At 45.6% G+C, this 24,067-nt stretch overlaps 1 protein-coding gene across 2 annotated transcripts in view; it reads right to left on the bottom strand.

The window, feature by feature from the left end:
- The window catches only part of cacnb2a (calcium channel, voltage-dependent, beta 2a), a 53,280-nt gene that overhangs the window by 9,608 nt on the left and 19,605 nt on the right, over positions 1-24,067 (bottom strand). For both annotated transcript variants that reach the window (XM_056299043.1, XM_056299042.1), the window contains exons 2-9: positions 20,112-20,231; positions 10,341-10,463; positions 9,869-10,005; positions 9,638-9,714; positions 9,134-9,267; positions 2,322-2,402; positions 1,919-1,977; positions 1,146-1,255 (exon numbers count right to left, since the gene is read on the bottom strand). In XM_056299043.1, coding sequence (XP_056155018.1) covers positions 1,146-1,255; positions 1,919-1,977; positions 2,322-2,402; positions 9,134-9,267; positions 9,638-9,714; positions 9,869-10,005; positions 10,341-10,463; positions 20,112-20,231 — 841 coding nt within the window. The remainder of the gene's footprint in view (positions 1-1,145; positions 1,256-1,918; positions 1,978-2,321; positions 2,403-9,133; positions 9,268-9,637; positions 9,715-9,868; positions 10,006-10,340; positions 10,464-20,111; positions 20,232-24,067) is intronic.

The raw sequence follows: 24,067 nt of genomic DNA, 5'->3' as shown, positions 1-24,067 counted from the left end.
CATTGTTTTAACAGCAAATACATCCCCACGAAGCTCCAACATAACACTGTTACTATCTATCAATTCATTTATTCTGTTTTCTTCTTTTATCATAACCTTCTTTTTAGCTGTGCACGTTCACCTAAAGGGACATTCCGCCGTTTTTCAACCTCATACCCATGTTTTAATCCTAGTGGTTGCATTTCTATAACGTACAAACTTGCCAATATTGTCTGTATCGGCACACTGGCTTACTTCCGTCACTCACTAACATCAGTGGTTGAGGGAAAGGCTGCAAGGCAGACTGGCTGAGATGTTTCTGTTCTTCTCTGCACTACTGAGAAACTCTCCTCACGCAATGCATACCGGTAGGCAATGCAGAACAGCTCTCTTGGCAGGAGAACGTCGATTTATTTGTCAAAATGAACTGCGCTGGAGCACCTATTGTTTTGAAAAACCAGATAGACAACAAGTGCTTACTGGATGTGCAGATAATTAGAGGCAAAAATTTCCCTCGCATATTGCATTTAATTTTAATGTATGAAATGTGCTCTATATATATATAAAAAAAAGTCAGATTGATTGAATCATTCTCGCAGTTTAACCCTTGCAGCCCTCAGTCTACAGCATTAAAGTGCACAAGTCTGCGTGTCAGACAAACGTCATCCCCTTGAAAAACGACTGGGGTCAAAATGTCAGGTAACGCATGCTGCTTCTATCTTATGCTAAAAAAAACATCTAATTTGACTCTAAAATGCACTTTTCATGGCTTTATGATTGGACTCTGCTGCATGTGGTGATACAATGCAAAGATTGGCGCTGTTGCGTCCGCTGGATCTCAGCCTCCCTTTAACGTCGTCACTCAGGAATCTGTTCTGCTGTAATCTCATCTCAACCCAAATCAAACCCGGTTCAATCAGAGAGGTTCTTGAAGCTGTTATCGGGCTTGCTTCGATTTGGTTTTTTTTTTCTTTTTCTATCTTTCATTCCAAACAGAAAGTAGCGGAGGCCACTTTTCCAGACTCCACAGAGAATCATACGCGTTGCAGAGTTTTTTTTTTTTTAATTGTTTCCTTCCTTTTTACATAAGCCGGCCTCTTTGAAAACATTACACATGAAAACGCCAGATGTTAGCAGGCGCGCCAGTCATTTCTAGGGCAGCTTACCCAAGTTTGAGCGTGTGTTGGATCGCTCTATGATGGCGTGCTTGCTGGGATTGTTCAGGACCGAGCGTTTGGCAAGGGAGATGTCCGCTGTGACTCGAGTGATCGATATCCTGGCATGGGGGAAAAGTAAAACACAGGGTTACCCAGGGGAGCAGATGATGAATCCCATAGAGGAGGAAGAGCCTCGTGGCACACCTCTATTAGTTCGGGGCCTCGCTAAATGACAATATCAAACACTTTGAATCGAATGAGTGAACGCTTGCAAAATAATCCCCGTGTTATTATCAAAGGCAGCTGTTGGTGAGCAGCACAGGAGAGTGACGATGACCAGAATGCAGTAGCATGAAGTTGAGGCGTGGATTTGCTAAATCATATTAACAGATGTGATACCAGCGGATCAGACGGGAATTAGCAGAGCTGACTGCAGCTGGTGGTGATCTGAGGGGATCTTGGCGTTGTGTAACTTTATGGGCTTTCAGCTCTGGATGGGTGGATGGGAGCGCGCCCAACAGGAGGACTTAGCATCGAGTGTGGAGAATCCTGCACTGGTCTAGGGCCCACTATGGCCTATTAAGGACATGGAGAGGGCCTATTTAAAGCAGCAGCGCACATCTCTAGGACAAACAAACTTGCTACACACTCCCTCAGCAAACCCTGAGGGACAGCTAAATACCAGCCTATAGGACTCGGGGGGAGAGAGAGAGAGACTGAGGGAAAGGAGGGGGAGAGGGGAAAAAAAGAAAGGGGGAAAAAAAAGTCACACATGAACTTACCTCCCCTCGAATCTGTGTTTCAAAAAGTCAAACAGTGCTTTTTGCATCATGTCTGTCACCTGTGAACCAGAGGCAGGAGATGAGAACAGTTTAGAGAAATGACAGATATCGGCGCCATCGTAACGCCGCCCAGTGACATGTATGTAAAATATATATATATATATATATATATATATATATATATATGCACTAGAGGGGAGCAGTGGCCTTTTTTTCTCTGTGAAAGTGGTACTTCTGAACCGGCTTGGCCCAGCTGATCATTTTCTTACTTAAATGAACAGCAAGCCGCCATTGAGATAGAGACGGCGCAGGGCATCGCTTAGCTGCCCCGCCCCGCCCCCCAGAGGGGTGGGGGTGGAATTGGGAGGTGTAGGGTGGAAAAGTTATGAAGGTACTGTTTTACCTCATAGCCCTTCAGTGACGGTCCAACCAGAACCACAGGCCGCATGGAAGGCACAACATCATACGGAGGAATGTGTTCCGTCTTGAGAGAACAGAAGAAGAGGGAAAACAGTTGTACACATTCATGGAGATCAAGTAAACAGCCGCCATTACAAATCACTTCAGGGTTGGGGTGGCAGGGGGGGGGGCTGGGGGGCTGAGAGTTGGGACAACAACATACTAGACAATTTAAAAGCACTCAAACGTTGTGAACCATGAAATGAGATGTCTCGACAGGCCCGACAACCACAAGCCAGCTTAATCTGATACATAACAGGCTTCTCTATTTCTTTTGCAACTATTAATGGCCTTGCAGAAAAAATAAATAAAATGTTAAAACACATGGCAACTTTTTCATAAAATTATCAGTTGCTGTGCCGGGTGCTGAAATGAGCTCTCTCATTTCATCGTTCCGATGCGTGTATATCAGGTCAAAGGGGACACAAAAAAGAAAAAACATGTTAGTAGAGAAAATGCCGCAACATTCACAGTAGCCACAACCGAGTCATTTGGGAGAAGAGGAAATTGGCAGACTTTCATACGAGCACTTGGACTGAGTGGGAGCTCAGCTTGTGTGAAATCCTCAGCTTCATTGATTCCACTGGGCATTACTGGTATGACGTTTGAAATGTGTTACCAAAGCAACTTCAGGGAAAACCCCGTTTTACAGCAACCTTAGTCTTATTTTCGTAGTTTTTTTTGCTATCGTGCAGATCAGTTATGATATCGTATTATTCACCAGCTTCATTTCGGCGATTTTGGATATGGGTCCACTGCTAAACCATGTATTTGGAAATGAAAACGAAAGTGAAAGTTATTAGTCATTACCAGGAATGTCTTGTATTATCGATGGTCAGTTGCACTGCTGAGCTACTTCCTTGTTCAACTTGCAGGAATGACCAGCCTATACTTCCTGTAGGTTGTAGTGACCAACCACATACCTGACCAGTGCAACTGAGAAGTCATAGATAATGGGAAATCGTGTACACGGTGTAACTGAGACACTTGCTTTTTTTTTTATCTCATCCAGCCATCCATTATCCAAGCCACTTATCCTACTCAGGGTCATGGGAAGCTGGAGCCTATCCCAGCAGTCACTGGGCGGCAGGTGGGGAGTCACCCTGGACCGGCTGCCGGTCCATCACAGGGCCGACACATTCACACCTAGGGACAATTTTTTTTAGTATGGCCGATTCACCTGACCTACACGTCTTTGGACTGTGGGAGGAAACTGAAGCACCCGGAGGAAACCCACGCAGACATGGGGAGACCATGCAAACTCCACACAGAGGACGACCTGGGATGACCCCCAAGGTTGGACAACCCCGAGGGTTCAAACCCTGTTTTTTTTTCATTTTATAGGACAGCTTTAAGAATCGTGTTTGGTTGCCTCATAAGACACCACTGTAAAGCTGTCCAGCAGTGCTGCCATGTCCAAAATCTCCCAAAATAAAGCTGGTGAGCAAAATGATATCAAAATTGATATGGATGATGGCAAACTCAATGAAAATAAGACCAAGGTTGTAAAAAAAAGGGAACTATCATTTCAAAATAACAAAAATGCTCACTGAAGAAAAGACTAAGCATGACAGAAGTTTATTAAAATCTTAGTAAGTCAAGTGCTTGTGGCAAGAAGCTGTATCTTATTGCCCAAAATGAATTGTGGTACCAGTGTAATTCCATCAATCCATTATACAAGCCGCTTATCCTATGCAGGGTCGCGGGATGCTGGAGCCTACCCCATTAGTCATTGGGCGGCAGGCGAGGAGACACCCTGGACAGGCCGCCAGTCTATCACAGGACCGACACATTCATTCATTGGGCGGCACGGTGGCGCAATGGTTAGCACAGTCGCCTCACAGCAAGAAGGTCCTGGGTTCAAACCCTGGGGTTGTCCAATCTTGAGGGTCATCCCAGGTCGTCCTCTTGTGTGGAGTGTGCATGTTCTCCCCGTGTCTGCGTGGGTTTCCTCCGGGTGCTCCGGCTTCCTCCCACAGTCCAAAGACATGCAGGTCAGGTGAGTCGGCCATTATAAATTGTCCCTAGGCGTGAATGTGTCGACCGGCGTAATTCTTCCCCCCAATTTTGAGAGAGTAGAACGTGTGATGCGAGCATGGGAAACACGCCAGAGGAAAAACGCACGTGTGAGTCTGAACGGAGAGCCAATTGACAGTTGGTGGACGGAGGGAAGACACCGGAGACATCGACCTGCTCCATTTTACAAAGACATCCACATCTGTCGTTCTACCGCAACATCGCTTTTTCCACCCGCACTCGTCTGCCCTCTCTCTCCATTCTCCATCTCAGAAGACGGTCCTCCTGTCTCTCCATGGTTTATTACCTGTTATGGAATTGATACAGCTGCCTGTCAGCGCCTCTTCTCTTTCTCTCTACCGCCGAACATTTCTCTTAACTTTCAGGCTGTCTCGCGCTCTTTCATATTTCTTAAACTGGCAACATCTGCTGCCGTCACTGGACTCCCCCACGGGATGTCGTATTGCATCAGAGCTGAAGGGGAGCGCTGAAGGACGCACGCTATAATGCTGAATAACACGGGGGGATTCATGGTCGACGTGGTCCCGCTGCAATACTTAAGCCCAGCTACATGATTAATGAGACTTAAGACGTGGGAAATGATTGGTTGTTTTAATTTTGCTGACGTTGCCATGATCACTTTCTCAGGTGGAAATGCAAACGCGAATGGAGGGACTATTTGGTGTGTTGCAAAAAGTGCCTACAGGGACGGCCCAAGCAACGCAGGCTCTTATCTACGTAAGAAAATATCTTAGGATAAATAAAAGGGACAATGGATTTCTTGCATTCATGCTATCGTAGTAGCATAGAAGCACACAGGGGAAATAAGCCTGAGATAGGAACAGAATGAAGCTGGCGTTTAACTGGCTTGTTAAACCGCTGCACACAATGAGGTCTCACCAAGTCTGGCTTTCAAATACAAACACAAAGAAAAAGAAACGAACACAGACAAACCTACTGAGCGCTCGACCTGATTTCAACATGGCGGCCATGCGTTAGCTCTCATCTAGCTCAGGATATATCCGGCTGAACGTATGTAGCCCACTTTTGGACCAAACTGTTTTAACTGTGTAATCATGTATAGCTCAAACCAGTTTAACAGAATACACCCAGCAAGTCCATATATTGTGCTACAATACTTATAAAGGGTAAATGAGCCATTTTTCAACATTATCTGTGACAGGGATAGCATATGAACCCTTCTGTATTTCCGGTAAGGGTGGGCGGATCGATCCCGAAATATCGAAACAACGATTCGTTTGTGAAGATCGATTCTAGCGTCAGTAGGATCGATACCAGTTTCAGTTTCTCTCTTCTTCTATTCCATCAAAGAGTGCAACCGCCTGTGTAACACATCTTAGCGCATGCACGCTTCGCTTCCCCGCCGCTGTTGTCGTGTCGTGTGCATAATGAACACTGTGTCGTGCACGCGCAGTGGCGAGCACCCCGACGTCCGGCGCCGACTACTGGGTTACTGTCACGTGACTTTTGGCCTGTGGTTTTTCTTGCGGCAAAAAAATTTACCGGAAGTACTGGAAGTAAAACTTTGTTTCATGTTTGCGCATTCAATTTACAATAATAATAAAAAATATTTTTGTTATTTGCCTTTAAAAACTTTCCTGTGGTCTAATACAGACGTGATTAAGTAATTAAAAGTGGAAGGCAAAAAAAAGAAGAAGAAGAAGGCTACATTCATATATGTAGCACCTTGTAAAAAAAGTGCTACATATATGAATGGAGCCAGTTTTGCTTGCAACATACATGCTTCAGTTGGGAATCAAACCCGGGTCTCACAGGTGGCAGGTAGAACTTCTACCACTCACCTTACATTGATGGCTAACCTTTGGCAAATCATTTAGTGATCATGAAAACGTATTCAAATCTATTGATGACGCATTCACCTCATAAATCATGACACACTGCTCTCCCATACATGAAATTACATAAGCTGCGTTTCATAATTAAAAGTATCGGTATTGATATCAGCAATTCTGGCCCTGCATTACTTGGTATCAGATCGAAACCAAATTCTGCGGTATCACAATTTTTAGAAGTGAGTTTTTTTTTCTGTCTGCTAAGTGACATATCATGACATAAGCAGGAGAATGCTGTTTTCGCCGTCAGTACAGTCCACACTGATTTGACTACATTACCTGTCAGTGCAGATCGCTCATGCATAAAACCAGCAACATTTCCTTTAACTGCTTTTTAGTGGTGGCTATCCAGGCTGAGGTTTGGATGTCTGCTGGGCTTTCACTTCACTTTCCAACCAAATTGCTACATATCTCAGACAGTTAAAGTTGCTCCGGCGATCCGTAATCCCTCAGAACAGTACACCTACAGACCAATCAATAACAGGATCTGAGTTTTTTAAGAAATTGGTTTTCAGTTCAATACTAAGCAGGCCCATGTCTAGACTGGACAATGCTCTCTTTTTTGCTAAAAATGAGAACACCGTGAACATTAAAGAAGAAAAGTGGGGAATGGTGCTTTCTGAGGAGGCTTTGGGGGGGGGGGGGGGGGCTGCAGCTTTCACCAGTCCCCAACTACTAGTTGGCTAGATTGGAGAGAACATTGCTGGAAAAAAATGTTATAAGGTATTTTAAGACCCCACAGCAGGAAAAAATATAAGATCACAGATTTGGCTTGATGAAGACCATGTGGATCCATGGATGAAAATCATTTTCATGTATTTTGGGACTGCCCTAAAATGAGTTTATATTGGAAAGGCATTCAGAAAACATTAATTAAGTACAGTATTCAAGACCTCTGAACTTGGAGACTTTACACGGGTCATGTTTTGTTTTTGAAATGGAGGGAAGCTACGAAGCTGCTGCAGGCCCTCTTGGCGGCAAGTAAAAAAAAATCGATTATTAGAAAGTGGTTAAACCCAAATACCATCCTCATTAGAAGATTGGTTTGAGACCATTTTTCAAATGTTCAAAATGGAAAAGCTGACTTATTATCCGAGGATCCAAAAAATATAATTTCTACCAAATATGGAATAAATGGATTGAATTTATAACCCCAATGCGAGCAGACCTGATATGATTTCACTGATGTTTCATGTTTTTTTTTCCCCCCTCATGACAGAAATCACAGAAATATAAGCTCCCTTGGTTCTTCTGCATATAGTTGCATTTCTAACAGACGGGGGGGGGGGGGAGCATACCATGTAAGAAGGTAAAATTGAAAAGTTGATGATGGAGAGAAGTAAAAGTGCAAGTATTTATATACTGTTCATTTGTGGAAATGTAGGTGAGTTCAGATACATATGTGAGTAGATATTAACACCTACAGAAGCACGACTGTTTACAGAGGTAGATATACCTCCATCCATCCACTATCTGAACTGCTAATCCTGCTCTCAGGGTCGCGGGGGTGCTGGAGCCTATCCCAGTAGTCACTCGGCGGCAGGCGGGGAGACACCCTGGACAGGCCGCCAGGCCATCACAGGACATAGATATACTTACTAGGTGAAAATGGATGACTGGAAATGTACCTCAAGTCTGAATTACTATGGCTCACAAGTACTACTCTTCTTGTCTTGAATAGCCTCTTTTGATACATGTGCATATATATATATATACCAACACGGATACAGGAAAAAGGATTTTAATACATTACAGCACAGACTTGTTTCATGCGTCTCGCACTCATCAGCTGCTAATGATGAGTGCGAGACGCACAAAACAGGCCTGTACTGGAATGTATTAAAATCCTTTTTCCCTGTATCCGTGTTGATATTCCGCTCCTCATTAGTTGAGCACTCACAACACCATTGACGGTTTTGGAAAAAAACGCTACATAGAAATATATAGTAGATATATATATATATATAAAACAGAAAAGGGCTTCTTGTAGAAAATACCCCAGTTGTTGGCATATTCTTTGACATTATGCTTTCCAAAAAATAAATAAATAAATAAAAAAAAGGTACAATCCATAATGGCACAGCCTGCCATGTTTATGTATATGGAGTACTGCAACAACATGGGTGCTCTGACAACAAGAAACGTGACATATCTCGCCATCGGGTCAACATTATGTATTTGTCATAGAAATGGAGATAAATGAAAGCCTCAAAAGGAATGTAAAGCGATGCGGCATTGGCTGGTTTTCTCATTCGCGAGTAATAAAGCCGAACAACTTTTACAAAGTCTGACCAGAACAGCGGCAAAGGCGAGGTGGACAGCCGCTACGCGCATCAACTACCGATTGCACCTTTACACCATTTGATCCAAAGGTGGGCCACATTGAGCCCCATATCTATTCTGAGCTGGATGAGAGCTAACGCGTAGCCGCCATGTTGAAATCGGGTCTGGCGCTCAGTGGGAAGGCAGGAGGTCACAGGAGCAGTAAGTAAGAGGGAAAACTGTTAGAAAGATGGAGGACCGCTGTAAAGGGTCTTGGGAGGAAGAGCCCAGGACCTGTGGTGGTACTTGGTGCCCTCCACATCACAACTTACCGACTTTTGCTTCTGCTTAGCTATGGTGAGACAGGAGAGGAGAGAGAGAAAGAGGTTAAGAACAGGCACGCATGCTGATGGCCGGATGCACGCCGCAGGACAAGGACGGTAGCAGACGTAGACAAAAACAGAGCGGGCGCTGAGGGAGGCTGAGCAGCCACAGGCATTTCTTTTCTTTTTCTTTTTTTTTTTTGAGAGCCGTGCGCACGGACAGAGGAGCAAATAAGAAACAAAAAGTTGGTCGGGGAGGTAGTACAAGAGCCCCGGTTTACCTTCTTAAAGAAGGGCATTCGTTTCTCTTTTGCTAGGGGTGACATGACAGTGTTTGGACTGGCTTTAGGGGAGCGCAGGTTGACTGGAAGCTCATTGTCCTCGGGGTCTAAGCCTGTGGCGTCTATATCAATTGCTACGCACACAGACAGACAAGACCACCATCACACAGAGGTCAACACAGGTTAAAGGTAACACACGGGGTACATTTAGCACCTAAAATAGCACAGGACTGATACAGAATATGGGTTACCACACAGAAAAAGCACCGACCACCTCACACAGAGCAACATTTAAAACCTCAGTTATGGCAATTTAAAGAAAAAAGATGAAAATAAATATCAAGTTTACAGGAACTACATCACTAAAATGATCTTACAAATCTTTCAAATCGTACCTTTATATTCCGCTAAAGTAAAATTTACTGCAATTTAGAGAGGTTCAAAGTCAGTTTCTATAAGATTGCATAAAAAGTTTAATATAAAAGGTGCCAACTGAGCACTCACCAGAGGAAGGCGGGGTAGATTTCCGTGAGTTAGGAACCACTTCGCCTAAACTAGAGGATGAGTTTGCCCCTGATTTACTGGGAAAGAGAGACGGCGGTGGTTGACACATTACTGGCTCGTCTTGAAATATGGCAGTTCTTATCTTTGACAAAATCCCAGTTCCCAGGACGAGTAACAGGGATGTGTGTATGGTTGTGAAAGGTAACTGTGGTGTTTGATGGATCTGGGTACCTGGAGTGGAACTTGCCCTGTTTGGCTCTCTGCTCCTGCAGGATTCGAGTGTTCTCGATTTTCACGGGACTCGGGATGAAACCAATTTCACAGCCTTCCTTCACAAGGCGCCCTATCCACCAGTCGTTGTTGAACTTCTACACGAGGAAGGATTACAGACCGTTATGGTAATTATGATATTCATTCATGGTAATCCTCTGAATTACAGGCCATTCACCACACAGAAACGACCAAGTATCATATGAGTAAAATAGATGTAATTGAACAATGGTGAGTGTATTTACAGGGGAATACATGAGTAAAACAGAGGCTTTTCCATACCTCTAGTTTGTTTCCTTGTCATTATTACAATGTGCTGTTAAATATAACCCACATCTGTGTAATTCAAAGCGTTACCATATTCATTACCACCCCCTCCAAATCCATAAGGACTGGCATCATAATATTGTCACCTGAAGTGACTCAATTCTACCTCTTTAACATGGAGGAAGTCTTTGGCCTCAAACGAGATGGCCATGCCTGGTACGGGAACGTCGTCATCGTGACTGGCGCTGTAGTTGACATTTGTGCGGACGGCAAATGCAACTGGTTTACTCTGCCCAAAAGGAACAAAAGAGTGGACAAGAGAGAGAGAAAACACACACAAAAAAAACAAAACAAAAACAAATAAACATTAGATGTGTTTCTGTTCTGTCAGAAATGCAGGGCTACTATAAAACTCGGGATCAATAACCACATAAATTGAATACCCACAAGAAAAGTAAGACCTGTTTTATATTTTTTGAGCATCGGGCAGCTGGGATGGAGTAATGCGTTATTAAGGAGCGGTTTTCTTCCTTTTGACGGAGGTGTAAAAATAACACAGTGAGGGATAAAAGCAGGCTGTGAGTCACTCCCTTCACTCAGTTCTGCTTCCTCTCTGCCAGTGAGTCCTTTTTCTCCACTGCAGGCAGTGGATGGTGAACTGACTTGAACTCAGTTTACCCACTTTTGAAGACTTAGTTCACAAAATACGCTGCAAGTAATTTAAAATGGCTATGAATTGTACATGTGTAACATCTTTGCAAGGACCCCCTGAAACTGATATTTGTTTTCATGGGTTGTTGTGTACCCTCTGGTGATGACTGAGTAAAGGTATTAGTTTATCTTTGTATTTACGGCACCAAATGCATGTCACAATAGTACAAGATGGGAAAGTTTCGGTGTGTCTCGGTTTGTATTTACTTAAAGGTGAGATGAGCATCACCCACATAAATGGTTCATAAAACTGGTCTTGGATCTTTGCATTAGCTGGATCAATATTGCTGACCTTCCTGTCTGGTACACACAGCCGGACCATCCATACCAGTTGTTCGCAATCAGGTCCTCAGGTACCACTAGTACTTCTGGTTTTCTGTTCTACCAGGTAGATGATTACATAGACCTGTTGTTCCATTTATTCAAACCTTCATTTATGAAGGTTTTTGGACCTGAAACCACAACTGAATGTAATTAAAGCATAATTCCAGTTTTTTACAACCTGGGTCTTGATTTCATAGTTTTTGCCATTGTGCATACCAGTTGACACGGTTCGAATAATCGAATAACGGGGGTGGGTATTAGGGGTCTGGCCCCTCTAATTAAGACTTGGATTCCCCCTCAAAAGAGGTATGGTCCGGTTAGTTGAAACATTAAAATAACCTTCATACCTGTAATCGTAAACATTACAATATATTTTCCCATATTCATGCCTGGAAGAAAGTCCACAGGGTTAGTGGTTGTTTCAGAAAGACCATCTGACATTTTGCCAAATCAGTACGCAAATTGACAAGACCATACCAGATTGGTCGAGGCACGGGTTAACAACGGCCGCCGTTGGTGCTGTGCCCTCACAGGGAACCGATGGAAACTGTAAAATCCGCTGTAGTGACCTCTGAGAAACAGGGAATAAGCCGAAAGAAGAAGATTCGCGCCTGGAAGAATCTTGTAATACGATTTCAGACACCCCTAAAGTGGATACCATTTCTTAACCATGACGTTAGCTGAACATCTCTCTGCCTGCCTCATCACTTCCATCACTGCAGTGACTCACGTCCTCGTTAAATTCTGTGCGTGCGTGCGTCACGCGAGCCAACGGAGATGCTGTAGGTTAATCTAAGTAGCTAGCCAGCTAGCTAGTTTAATACACTTTACTTTCTTTCATACCTCCGGAGTTTCTGAATTAGGTTGTCTGCGGATGAACGCTAATGTTAGCTAGTTTCCAACTTTTTCCTTAAGTTACAGTTCAGCTAACTGATGTTTGCTAGCTAAAGCTAACGTTTGCCTTAGTGCACCCTTTTTTTCAAATGTTGGCTAAACAGCTGGCTAGCTGTGCCTATGGCTTCGCATTTCATCTTCTTCTTTCAGCTTGCTCCCTGTTTCTCAGGGGTCACCACAGCGGATTTTATAGTTTCCATCGGTACCCTGTGAGGGCAGCACCAATGACAGTCGTTGTTAACCCGGGAAGTGAGCCTCAACCGATCCTATATGGTCTTGTCAATCCGCATAATGATTTGGCAAAATTTTACGTTGGGTGCCCTTCCTGACACAACTGCTAACCCTATGGACAGGGGCACAGGTAAAGCGCTGGAAGCCATCCCAGTATTCATGGACTTGCGCCCACGCCTGTCGCCAAATTTCATTACCAATCTAAAATGTCATATCTAATGTCAGCTAACACCCACGCTGAGTCATGAGCAGTGAGACCATGGAGGATTAGTTATTGTTGAGATACGTTTTGATATCACTATAGAGTTATTATTTCATTTTAATAGTCTTTTGTGTGGCTGTGGGGGTTTAGTTAGTGTTTTTTCCTTTTTGATATTAGCTTTCATAATAGCCACCCCTTATATTCACTCAGGAATACTGGAGTTTTGCCTGGTTGGGTAATTGAACAACATTAAAACCCATGCGTGCTGAAGGCTGAGTAATTGTATTAGTTCAAATGTATGACTACTTTACTGAACTCATTACATTTAATGCACAGAGTCAACGTGAGCCAAGAAGAGAGGAGATATCTGGCACCGTTTTGATGCTAAAAAAAAGTAAGTTGAAACTTGTAAGAAGTGAAACTTAGAGATGATAATGCAGCTTTTGTTTTCTGTGGTTGCCATGCAGGCTTAATACTGAGCAGGATAGTATGGGTGATGGTCAGTTTTACATATATGGATGTTGTATTAAGGAAGCAGAGGGAGGTCAGAATGACAGCAGGTGGGAGGAGGTCAGGAGGACGGTGAGCAGGCAGGACCTAGTAGCAAAGAGGTGAGCTACGAAGGAGACTGCACTTAAACATGTATGCTATCATACCAGATGTTTAGGCAAATGGTACTTTCACAAACTGATGGGATACACAACAATCATACCCTACTCTTCTCAACTAATACACTAGGACCTTTAACAAAGTGTTGGCTACTGGTAGTAAAGAAAGTTCTGATACAGCAATGTGTGGGTCTGTGTTTGAGCGGAAATTATGGTCTATTGAGTGTGTGTGTGTGTGTGTGAGACTTGCTGGCAGTTTTGCGCTAGAATCCTTTTTTGGTGACCCCTGACTACAAAAGTTGTTTTGTGTCAGGTGCCCCATGAGCTGGTGTAATGGATTTGATTTATCATCATGTACAGACAGCAGATATTACGTTAAACAATCAAGATACTGTAAGGACTGTAAGACTTCAGTTCACTGAAGCACACGCTTGCACAGTACCAGTTCCCTTTACGCCCTGGAGGAAAAGTTGACCCCGCCCGATTGTCATTGTATAATTCGTACTCTGCTGGTTGATATCATTTAAGTCCCCATCTTCATTTCGGAGATTTTGGAAATGACAGCACTGCTAGAGACAGCTTTGAAATGGCATCCTTTGGGGGCAAAGAATAAGAGTGTCAGACATGTTCCATCAAGTCCAATTTAACCCAATTCTCCTCTCAATAGTCAGATAAAAATTCAGCCACTCCAGCAGGTTTACTAGAATTTGAATTTCACACGACAGCTTATGTAAAGGTGAGCCACGTACACAATAAACAAAGCCGCATGTGCGCATGGATGCCTGCGGTAAGTATGGGCTGGTCATCCCCGCAAGTTAAACCAGGAAGTAGCTCAGCAATGCAGTGGACTTGCTATATTTTCACTATCGTTTTCACAACCGCATATGTGGTTAAGAAAATCCCCATAACAGGCCAATGTAAAGCTGAGTCCAGCGGTGGTGCTAAATGCAAATCTCCACAATGAAGCCGGTGCGTAAAATATTGTCATGGGGCGACATCCATGATGGGCAAAATTAAGAAAATAAGACCCGGGTTGTTATAAAACAGAATTATCCTTGAACAACCTGGTGGAACCTGAGGAACAGATTGAAAACCACTGATGTGGATAGTGCTTAAACACAACTGAAAACCACATCCTGCTGCTGATTGATCTAATAGCTTCACAAAATGTTTGGTAGCTCCTGCTGTTATTTTCAGACAAAAGTAAAAGCAAATCTCCTCTCCTCTTAGAAAGGCATTATACTTTCTGTGAAAAGGATTTGACAAAGATTTTAAAGTGGGTCACAATTTGAGAAAATAGGGGGCCCGCAGACGCCCATACTAAATCTAGATCTTCGGAAACACATTGCGTCCCTAAGAATGTCCATATGAGACAGATTCCTTTAAGAATAAAATAAAACGCTTTCTGACCTAATCTCGGGACCAGTCCGGCTGCTGCGGCAGCAATGGTTGGCAGCATGGACGTGCTCACAACCAGATTACATTTGCTCTGCCTGCACGAGCGTGACAAACACGACAGCGGTCAATTGAAAGCGCTGCCGAACGCGGAGGGACGGGGCTGGTAGTAATCTCCCGGCGTGGCCCCCACATGCAAAAACATGTACCTGCTGATGAAGGCGAGCAGGAGAGGAAACGAGGGGAAAGTCTTAGCTATCTTTAGTCTTACATTCCAGTGGATGCTGACCGTCACAGAGTCATACCGGCTGAGTCCCGCTGGGGCTTCGATCAAAGCTCTCAGAGTAACCATTTGAACCCTACAGTCAAATAAATACAAACGACACAGTCTACCCTGGAAGACGGGGCGCACTAAGAGAGTTATGATAGGGGTCGTGCCCACGAACACAAGTGAGCAAAACAAAAACAAAACAAGCTGGTAAGTGAGTGATTTTTGCCATTTCAGGCAGCTCAAAACATTTCTATAATTAAAAGATTATTAAACCCACTCTTAGAAAAATATCACGACTCAACACGAGGCGACATAAGTTGCGAAACACAAGTAGCATTTATCCATATAACAAAATGCTACCGGCAGCAGGCTCTAGTAGCGGCTTCCTGGATATAAGGCATTCTTTATTTATTCATGAAGCCCATCAGTGTGAGCTCACGAGGCCTCATTGAAATATATAATTTAATGAAATTTAATGAAAAATTTTCTGGCACAGGATACAAATCCTCGACACCAGACTCCACAAATCAAAACAAACAACCATTTAAAAAAAAGAACCACACTATAGTTAAATATATAGTTATTATAACAGTTGTAACCAGGCTTTGATAAACCAGAGAAAAATGTATGTCAGCCAAACCTTCTCTGAATGACTTTTCTGACCAGAGTCTCAGAATAAGCTGTTTATATGTATGCATATGTCAGTTGTGCAGAACATCCAGACCGAGGACAGGGTGTCCTTGGTGGTCATATGCTTTGAGTCACATGACTGCATTAAAGGTACCGGGTCTGTTCAAGTGTGTGTGTTTGTGTGTGTATCACGGGTGGCCTATCACATCGACCGCAGGCTTCTTCCTACTTACAGCTGCTCCGTTTGTTTTGCTCTACTACAGTGTTCCCAGTCAGGTCCTACAGGTCATTTTCATTATAACCCTGCGTTCGTAGACCCGCTTGTACTTATCACCCAATCATATTATAGCACTTAATTATTCCAGGTGTGCCAAATCTGACATAATTAAGTACAGGCAGGCCTATGTATGCAGGATTACAATGCAAATCTGCAGGGCAGGGAGGCTTTGAGGGCTTGATCAGGAAACGCGGCGCTACTACGTTAGCTGCCGGAGCAGCTCAGACATTTTTTCACAGGCTTTTACAGACCTGTGGGCGTAGGCACACATGTACACACGCATAAGCGTCTCACATGTCAGCTTGTATCACAGGTGACAGTGGGATCCACACCTAATGGCTTCTCCACAACGCTGTGGCGGCTCTTGACCAAGCCGGCGCTCCTTGCCTGCTCTTTGCACAACGCAGACCCTCATTAGCCATGCCGTATTGACCGCAGTGAGGGAGGGAGAAGGTTGACGGCGGGGGTGGGGGCGTTAGGGATTGGTGAACAGGCATGGAGGGAGGGGTGGGGTGAAACAAGATGGAGGGAATGGTGGAGGAGCGTGGAGAGAGGAGAGGGCCTAGAGGATAGAATGTGAAAAATGGTGAAGGGGACAAAAGGGAGGCAGTGTGAGCAAGTGGAGGAAGGATGAGAAGGGTAGAAAAGAATAACTGACAGAGGGATAGAGACAATAAGGTAATGTGCAGCCATAGTCGGACGGGCCATCGGGAGAAATCCCGGTGGGCTGGTAGCTCTGTGGGCCACTTGAGCAACCCATTTCTTTTTTTTTTCTTTAGCAGCAAAAACAAAAGCGAGAGAGATGCGTTGTCAGCCCACTTTGATTGTGCCCCAGCCCACATCCTCCTCCTCAACACCCCCCACTACTACTACCACTTTACTGTGTGTGGCCCTGGGTGGACCTGGGCCCACATACTTGGCACTCAGGCCCACCCAATCAGCAGGCTTCTTTTTTGCTGGATCATCCAGTGAATAACAGTCAATAAATACTGTTTCAATTATCCGCCTACACGACCAATATAAAAATTCTTGTTTCTTGCTTCCTGTTTACCGTATAATGATGATACGTCAGTCTGAGTGGCAGCGTATTTCACAAATGCCAGATTGCAAGCAGCCCCTCCTAATGTTAGTCTTAGTGCCTGTAACATTACCTCTGATTATGTATAAGGCTTATATGATTAAACTGTTGTGAATAAAGGCAATTATAGTAGTTGTAATGGCCTATTTTGGCTAACATATGCGTTTCAGAACTCATTAAGTAGGATTGGTCTTGGACAGGCTAGGCCCACCTGATCTTCTCTGTGCCCACCCACACTGATTTATGCCTACGCTACAGGTGTGTGTGTGTGGCCTGCTGGTGACAAACCAACACTTGTGCTTAAAATAGCTCTCTATTAGTGTTACAGTAGCCTAGAGTATCCATCCATTATGCTTATAAGTGGTGGTATTAAGGGCTGGAGTGTTTGCATGTGCGTCAATGGGGCGGGGGTGGTGGAGTATCTGCGGGCTGGTTGTAGTGCTGTTCTGGGTAAAAAAAGTCCAGGGCCATTTATTTTTTTGTCCCAGTCCGTCTGCACGAGCAGCCAGATCTTTAACTCAGAACCCTGGGACGCAGCGCCCCGGTCCGCAGCCAATCAATGCTACCGAGACGCTTCTCGCCAAAAACACATCAGCCCATGAATATTTCTTTACTTACCAATCCCTCCCACAATTCTCTTTGCTTACACCGAATGAGCGAATACTTGGCCAAACTGTGCTGATTTGCCATGCAATGAAGCACAGACTTTTCTTTAAGAGGGCCCGCGCAATCTCATGCCATGAATCAAGATCCCCTTATTTTTTCCACCTTGAATGTCTCGTATCGATTTTTAAATGAGTTCTCAGCAGGCCCCCTCTAGCTTTGTGCATTAACCTTGGGGTGCACTGTGAGCTTGTAAAATCTACATTTATATGCTGCTGTTAACCTTCATCAGTGCAAAGAGAGGTAATTGTTCCATAACTACACATGACCACATAGATATTTCTGCGTAGTTATGTAAAATAAAACTGATAATGAGGTCTGATCTTTAAGGTCCAGACATGAGACTTAGGAGATTTTTCAGCGGATTGCTCATGCAGAGCGTGGATGTGAGAGACAGGTGTTGCTTGGTAACAGGAGACCGCCTCGTTGTCAAGCAGGAAATGTTCATGTCCACCATAGCATTGCACGCCATAAATTCTGTGTATGAAAGCGAGGAACCTTTAAAGGCCTGTAGAGCATACGTTGCCTTTGAGATTGATCACATTCACTTGAGACTAACACACGGCCCGGTTCTATGACTTATGAGTGGTCCAATGCTATAAGAAGAATGTGGGTGAGTGGGGGGGGCAGTCGCACAACAGATGTCTTCCCTGTTTGTCTGTTCATGCTCTCAGGCTGGGCTACGACGACCTTTGCTTCTGGTCCTAAAAGCATCTATCTGACCCGTTTATAGCATGGCAAATCATGACAGATTATGTCTCTGGTGAAATGGTTTGACGCAGGAGACGAGTGGAGTAGACAAGCGACATGCTATAGCAACCAGACGCGGTTGTCTCGTTTGGTTGTCGTTTGTATCCTGACATCAAAAAGCGAAAAAGGGCAAGGGGGCACGTTGTACATTATCTACAGACATTGTCCCTATTGGCTACCATTATTGCCCATAAAGCATCACTGTCAGAGAGCATGCACTTTCGCTGACCCTAACTGGGGCCGGGAGCACTGAGAGGCCTTTTCTTCTTCTTTTTTTTTTACTGCTCACCTATCATGGAAAATGCCAGTGGTGGGTAATTCATTGCAGGTTATCTACGGCCAAGTTTTCTTTTTAATCAGTGAGCCAATGAGGATGACTCTGAAATGAGAGAACTCTTTAAATTCCTATTTCCTAGAGTCACCTTCGAACAGTTTACGTTCAGCATTTAGAGCTCAGGGAGCGTTTTGACCGATGTAGCTGCGACACCGTCAGAACGGCTCGACGGCTAAAAACTTGGGAGCTTAGAGCTAATGAGCTAGCTAGCTTTTATAGACACTAAGCTTCAACCGACAGACAATAAACCACTTCATCAGACGCTTGCATGGATTAATACATTGACACAGAACACCGTGAACTACCAAATGAGCTGGAAGCTCGAAACTGGTGAGAGAACAGCATGCGCACACAAGATAATGTGACAATTTCACAGATCAGAGGCATAAAGTACAAATAAGCCAGCACTTTCAGTGATTTTGCAGTAACGGAAAGCTGATTCTGTTGCCTGTTGCACAGAGACGGGCCGCTCTGCTCTGTGCCCTGTTTGTTTGTTTATGTGCTGCTAATTGTGGCCCATAGCAGGGCAGTGCTGGGCGGGCTTGGCTCTGTAAAAAACAGTGACGCTTGTCCTCGTCCTCAGGAGGACCCCAGCCTCCCACACCAGCGGACCCTCATGGCCAATTCCTCAACTGAGCTGCCAGCTGGAGTTGACTACACTCCCCTGCTCCTCTCACAGCCAGCACTGCAGCACCACAAATTACCGTAAGACTGGATCTACACACTGACATGACCTTAAAAATGGCCTTTGAGAGAGAGTGAGACAGACACAGAGATACTCTACATGTACATGTCACAGCTGCAGTCCGTAACATTTCTCCAGTAATAAAGCCCATATTTTATCCATCTGGAACATGGAGTCAGGATCCATAATACTAACTGGCATCTTTACCATGGCTGGAGATGCTCTCCAGGCTCAGTATACTGCCGTTGAAATGATGTGACTGGGTAGGATGAATGCTGGTGCAGCGGCAAACACATACGTGTTAGAAACAACTCAAGCAGGGAAAAAGACTGAAATGTGACACCGATGTGGCAGCGCTTCTGTCGGACAGACAGTCAGTATAACTGTAGAGAAATGTATCGTAGTTTGATGATGTTTACATCGTCTGAGTTAGCTTTGGTCCGAGGATCACATTTTTACAAGGGCGCGGACTATTTACTGGTGAGATGATGGCACACAAACCACAATGGCTGCTACACCTTGTTTGTAGTCCAGGGAAATCAGTGTCAGCAGGTTTATTTCTCTCCGCCTCCTACATCCAACTATGTTGGAACATTGTTTGACTGGAATACCGACCGTCTGTATGACAGAATCGCCACATTGCTGTCGCATTTCCAGTGGATAAAATGATGTTAAATCTCAGAGACTGCAGATTTAAGGTTTCTTGTTATTTGGTCAGTGCTTTGGAAATATACTAGGCGCTCGTCTTCTCAGGTTTGAGTTGAAAAGAGAGAAAGTGAGGAGAAATCAGAGAGACGGACATACACCGAAACAGAAATGAGACGAAGACGGAGTTTGGGATGGAGAGACAGCAGCAAAGACAGGTCTGATATGGGACACTGTACCTTGGCCTTGTCGAGCTGTGCCTGAGCCTGTCGCTCTGCCTCTCTGCGCACGGCCTCCTTATCCTCCTCCAGGGACACATCGGAATCTGATGGACGGCTGGTGTAGGAGTCGGCCGAACCCTGCAGGAGCACAGACAGCCTGATCTCAGAGTCGCAAACTTTAAAACCCCCCCGCGGAGTCGATACCGATTCATCCCAACAGGCTTGCTGTTATCAGCCGGGCAACAGGCAGCCCTGCCGTGTCCCGGCGGGACACTGCAGATAACCAACTTTGCTTTGCATTGGCCACGCTCGATGAGAAAATACACAATTCAGAGGGGCGAGCCTTTGATGTTTAACTGACACACACACACACACACACACATGCACAAACCAAAACATTAGCATGTATGCAAAGTGCCTACAATCGTAGTATCCTCGGTGAGCCTAAACCTCAAAAGATGGATAAATCGGAGCAGTGACTTCAGTGAAACAAGCAAGACGTGCAGTTCTGCTACAGGCCACACCACTGCCATGCCCCGGGGGGGGGGGGGGGGGGCATTAAGAAATCACAAATCCCCACTGTATCTATGTTGAATGGCAGTCACTTCTCCTTTTTCTTGTCGTCTTGAAAAATCAGTCCTTACGGCTCTGGACCAGGAGCGTGTCTTTTCCCCCTGCATGTAGGGACTATTCTGCAGTTAAGCTGCACATTTCCTTTAAGCGCTTCCTGAGGTCATCGTTGTATGTCGCTGTATGATGTGTGCCCACACACACACACACACACACACACACCACAACGCACACATACACCCACCGCAAAACACACACTCACATGCACATATTATATGTCAGATATTCAATCACTTTTGTGGATAACATGTCTGAGTGCACACACACACACACACACACACTCACATGCACATATTATATGTCAGATATTCAATCACTTCTGTGGATAACATGCCTGAGTGCACACACACACACACACACACACACACACGCACACGCTTACATAACATCTATGTTCATGTCCAGGTGTGCTGCAGACCTTTAAAAATTGCAAAAGCACACACAGAGATGGCTGTACATCTAAGTGCACCCTGTACTGTTCAGCTTTCTGCTGGCAGCACTTAAACCAGTGATGTTCAGGTGACTGAAATACAAAAAACCCGCAAATACTCAAAATATGTGTGCATAAAAGGAATTCCTGGGTTTAATTTGTGGCTAAAATGCTTTTATGTGCACTAACCAACTCAGAAATGTGAACATTTATGCACAATTAATGCAGCAAATTTTCCCGCGTATTTCAGTCATAATATATTTGCCCCGTCTATATTATGGAGAACGTGTTGAGATGAGAAGAGGGAAGCGGCGCGAGTGCCATTCATATTCTTACCTTTTATGCCATCCGTGTAAGGTCCCTCACTCACTTCTCACTGCACCACTACACTCACACCGTGTCCGAGTTAAAAATGGCACCCCCCCCCAACTGATTAGAACTACCCAACCGCCAGCCCCCCCCCCCCCACACACACACACGAGGCTCATACCTGTCCCTGTCTCCTACCCACGCTGCCAAAGTTAAATATGGGAGGGACGCTGGTGGCATTTTAATAGATCACAGGAGGCCGGTCATGTTAAAATCCTCCATCTTATGCGAACCCTGCTGTTCATTAACCGTTTCCCTGTCGCCTCTCGCCTGCTGCGGATCCCAGACAAGGTCTATAAATAACTCATTTGCTAAGGTAGCTCATTAACTATCCATGTGGCAGGTCTCGCGCTCATCACAACGGGTTTGTGAATAACGCAGCGCATTCATCTCCTGCCTCCACCTGACAAGAGTGTGAAGCGTCCACAATGTCAATTGCTTCTTTGTTTTCGAGTTTGAGTCGTATGGCTAGGTGGGGAGGGGTGGCGTCTTGGTGGGTGAGTCAGCCAGATAAATAAACAAGTACCATTTGAGCCCTGGCTGCACATCTTCCCACCTCTATTCATTCACCTCGCACATCCTCTTTTCACCGTGCTCTCGAATACAAAGTAAACATGGCCAGAAACATGGTTTTGGGTGGTGGCGCTCACACAGCGGTCTCTCTCTCTCTCTCTCTCTCTCTCTCTCTCTCTCTCTCTCTCTCTCTCTCTCTCTCTCTCTCTCTCTCTCTCTCTCTCTCTCTCTCTCTCTCTCTCTCTCTCTCTCTCTCGCTCTCTCTCTCTCTGTGGCGTGTGATATTCTCACGTCATGATTTGTCCTTTGTGTCATGCCTGACAACGGAGTGAAGTCAGGAAACACCGGCCCAGCGGGTCGGAGGCAGACGACATGGAGCGCTGCCCTGAAGTTGACAGACGGACCTGATAACACCCGACGCCGCCCACAGGCACCAGTACACAACCGTATCCTAAATGGATCTACTACCACGAATGGATGGATGGATGTTCACACAAAAAGGGCATATCAATACACGTTGCTGACACGCGTACATATGACACATGCAGGTGTACATAAACACATGCAGGTATGTAAAAACGCACACAAACGCACACACGGATGATAGATGCACTTCAACGTGAACACACACAAGCCATTACACTTTGCAACTTTGAATTTCTGCTCTCTTTCTCATTGTCCCTTTATAACACAGACACACACACACACACACACACTATATACCCATCTCTCTCTCTTGCTCCGTTACACACGGAAATACATCCCATGTAAACACACTTACACAAGCATCGGAGCTTTTGACGCGACCTCCCTTGGCTCGTTTCAGCAGCCGGATCCAGGTGGCCTTCATCGGCCACACGGGTCATTCAGTGTCCTCAGCCACTGCTCCCCCACCCATCCACCCACCGCCACTCCTGCTACAACAGCTACAACTAACTGGACCGGACCGGACTGGCGTGGTCACCTTCGCCGCCACTACGTCAACCTTCACCTTCGGCGCTTTAGTAACAGACACACTACTGTATGCGACGCCTACATTAATGACCGAGTACTCCTACACCCTGACTGCAGATGCTACCTTCCTCTCCAGATCTTCCGCAGCTTTCTGAAACTACTGCACCTACAGCTAGCGCCGCTCCTGCTGCCGCCGCCGCCGCCGTTTAAAATGGGGGATCCACAGGAGCTCTCTATTATCCCGCACATAATCTCAGCAGCACCTCACTCCCTCTCTCCCGCCCCCCCGCCACGGTCCGCCCCTGCCTCGCTAAGAAGCCTCGGTGTTCGCCGTCCGCCGCTTGCAGGTGTCGCGGCTGACTCCCTCTCGCCTCCGAGCCAGGTGGCCGCTACGCTCAGTGATGCTGCCCGCGCCTCGCCTCCTCCTCTGCGCGGAGGCTCGGGCTCCGGCTCTAACACACACCAAACCCTTTCCTTTCCTCCACCCACCTAACCCCCCGCCCCCTGAGCTCCCCCCGGGCCGGTCCCTGCTGCAGCCTCTCCCCCAGCCTTGGCTGCGAGGACTGATGACGACCGCGGCTTGCTGTGTGTCGGTGTCCTGGATGCTCCGTTCGCTGCGTGCGACAGATTCTGCTGCTGATGCAAATGAAGCTGCTGTTGTTTCTCTCAGGTGCTGCCGCTGCCTCTCTCTCTCTCTCCCTCTCTCCCTCTCTCTCCCTCTCTCTCTCTCTCTCTCCGCCTCACATGCTCGCTCTGTGTCTCACAGCGCTACCTCTGGGATTCAGTCTCTCTCGCCCCTTTCTCCTTTTCTCCCTCACGCAACCGTCCATCCCTCCATTTCCCTCTGCCCACCCCTCCTCCCTCACTTCCCTGTCTTTTTTTCCCCCTGTTTCCCCTCACTGTCCCTCCATCTGCTAATTGCATCTTCTGCCGTGATTGATGCTGAGCAGCGTGTGTGCTTGTTTGTTGTCGGACACGGTGTGTGTGTGTGTGTGTGTGGCGGTGGCATGTCAGTTGTGTCTAAATAATCATTTAGGATTTTTTTTTGTGTGCATGAAAACACGCCAAACACAATCCG

This window comes from Lampris incognitus, chromosome 19, assembly GCF_029633865.1.
Source record: "Lampris incognitus isolate fLamInc1 chromosome 19, fLamInc1.hap2, whole genome shotgun sequence".
NCBI lineage: Eukaryota > Metazoa > Chordata > Actinopteri > Lampriformes > Lampridae > Lampris > Lampris incognitus.
The sequence above is the reverse complement of the archived record's forward strand: the minus strand, read 5'-3'. Positions and strand labels throughout refer to the sequence as shown.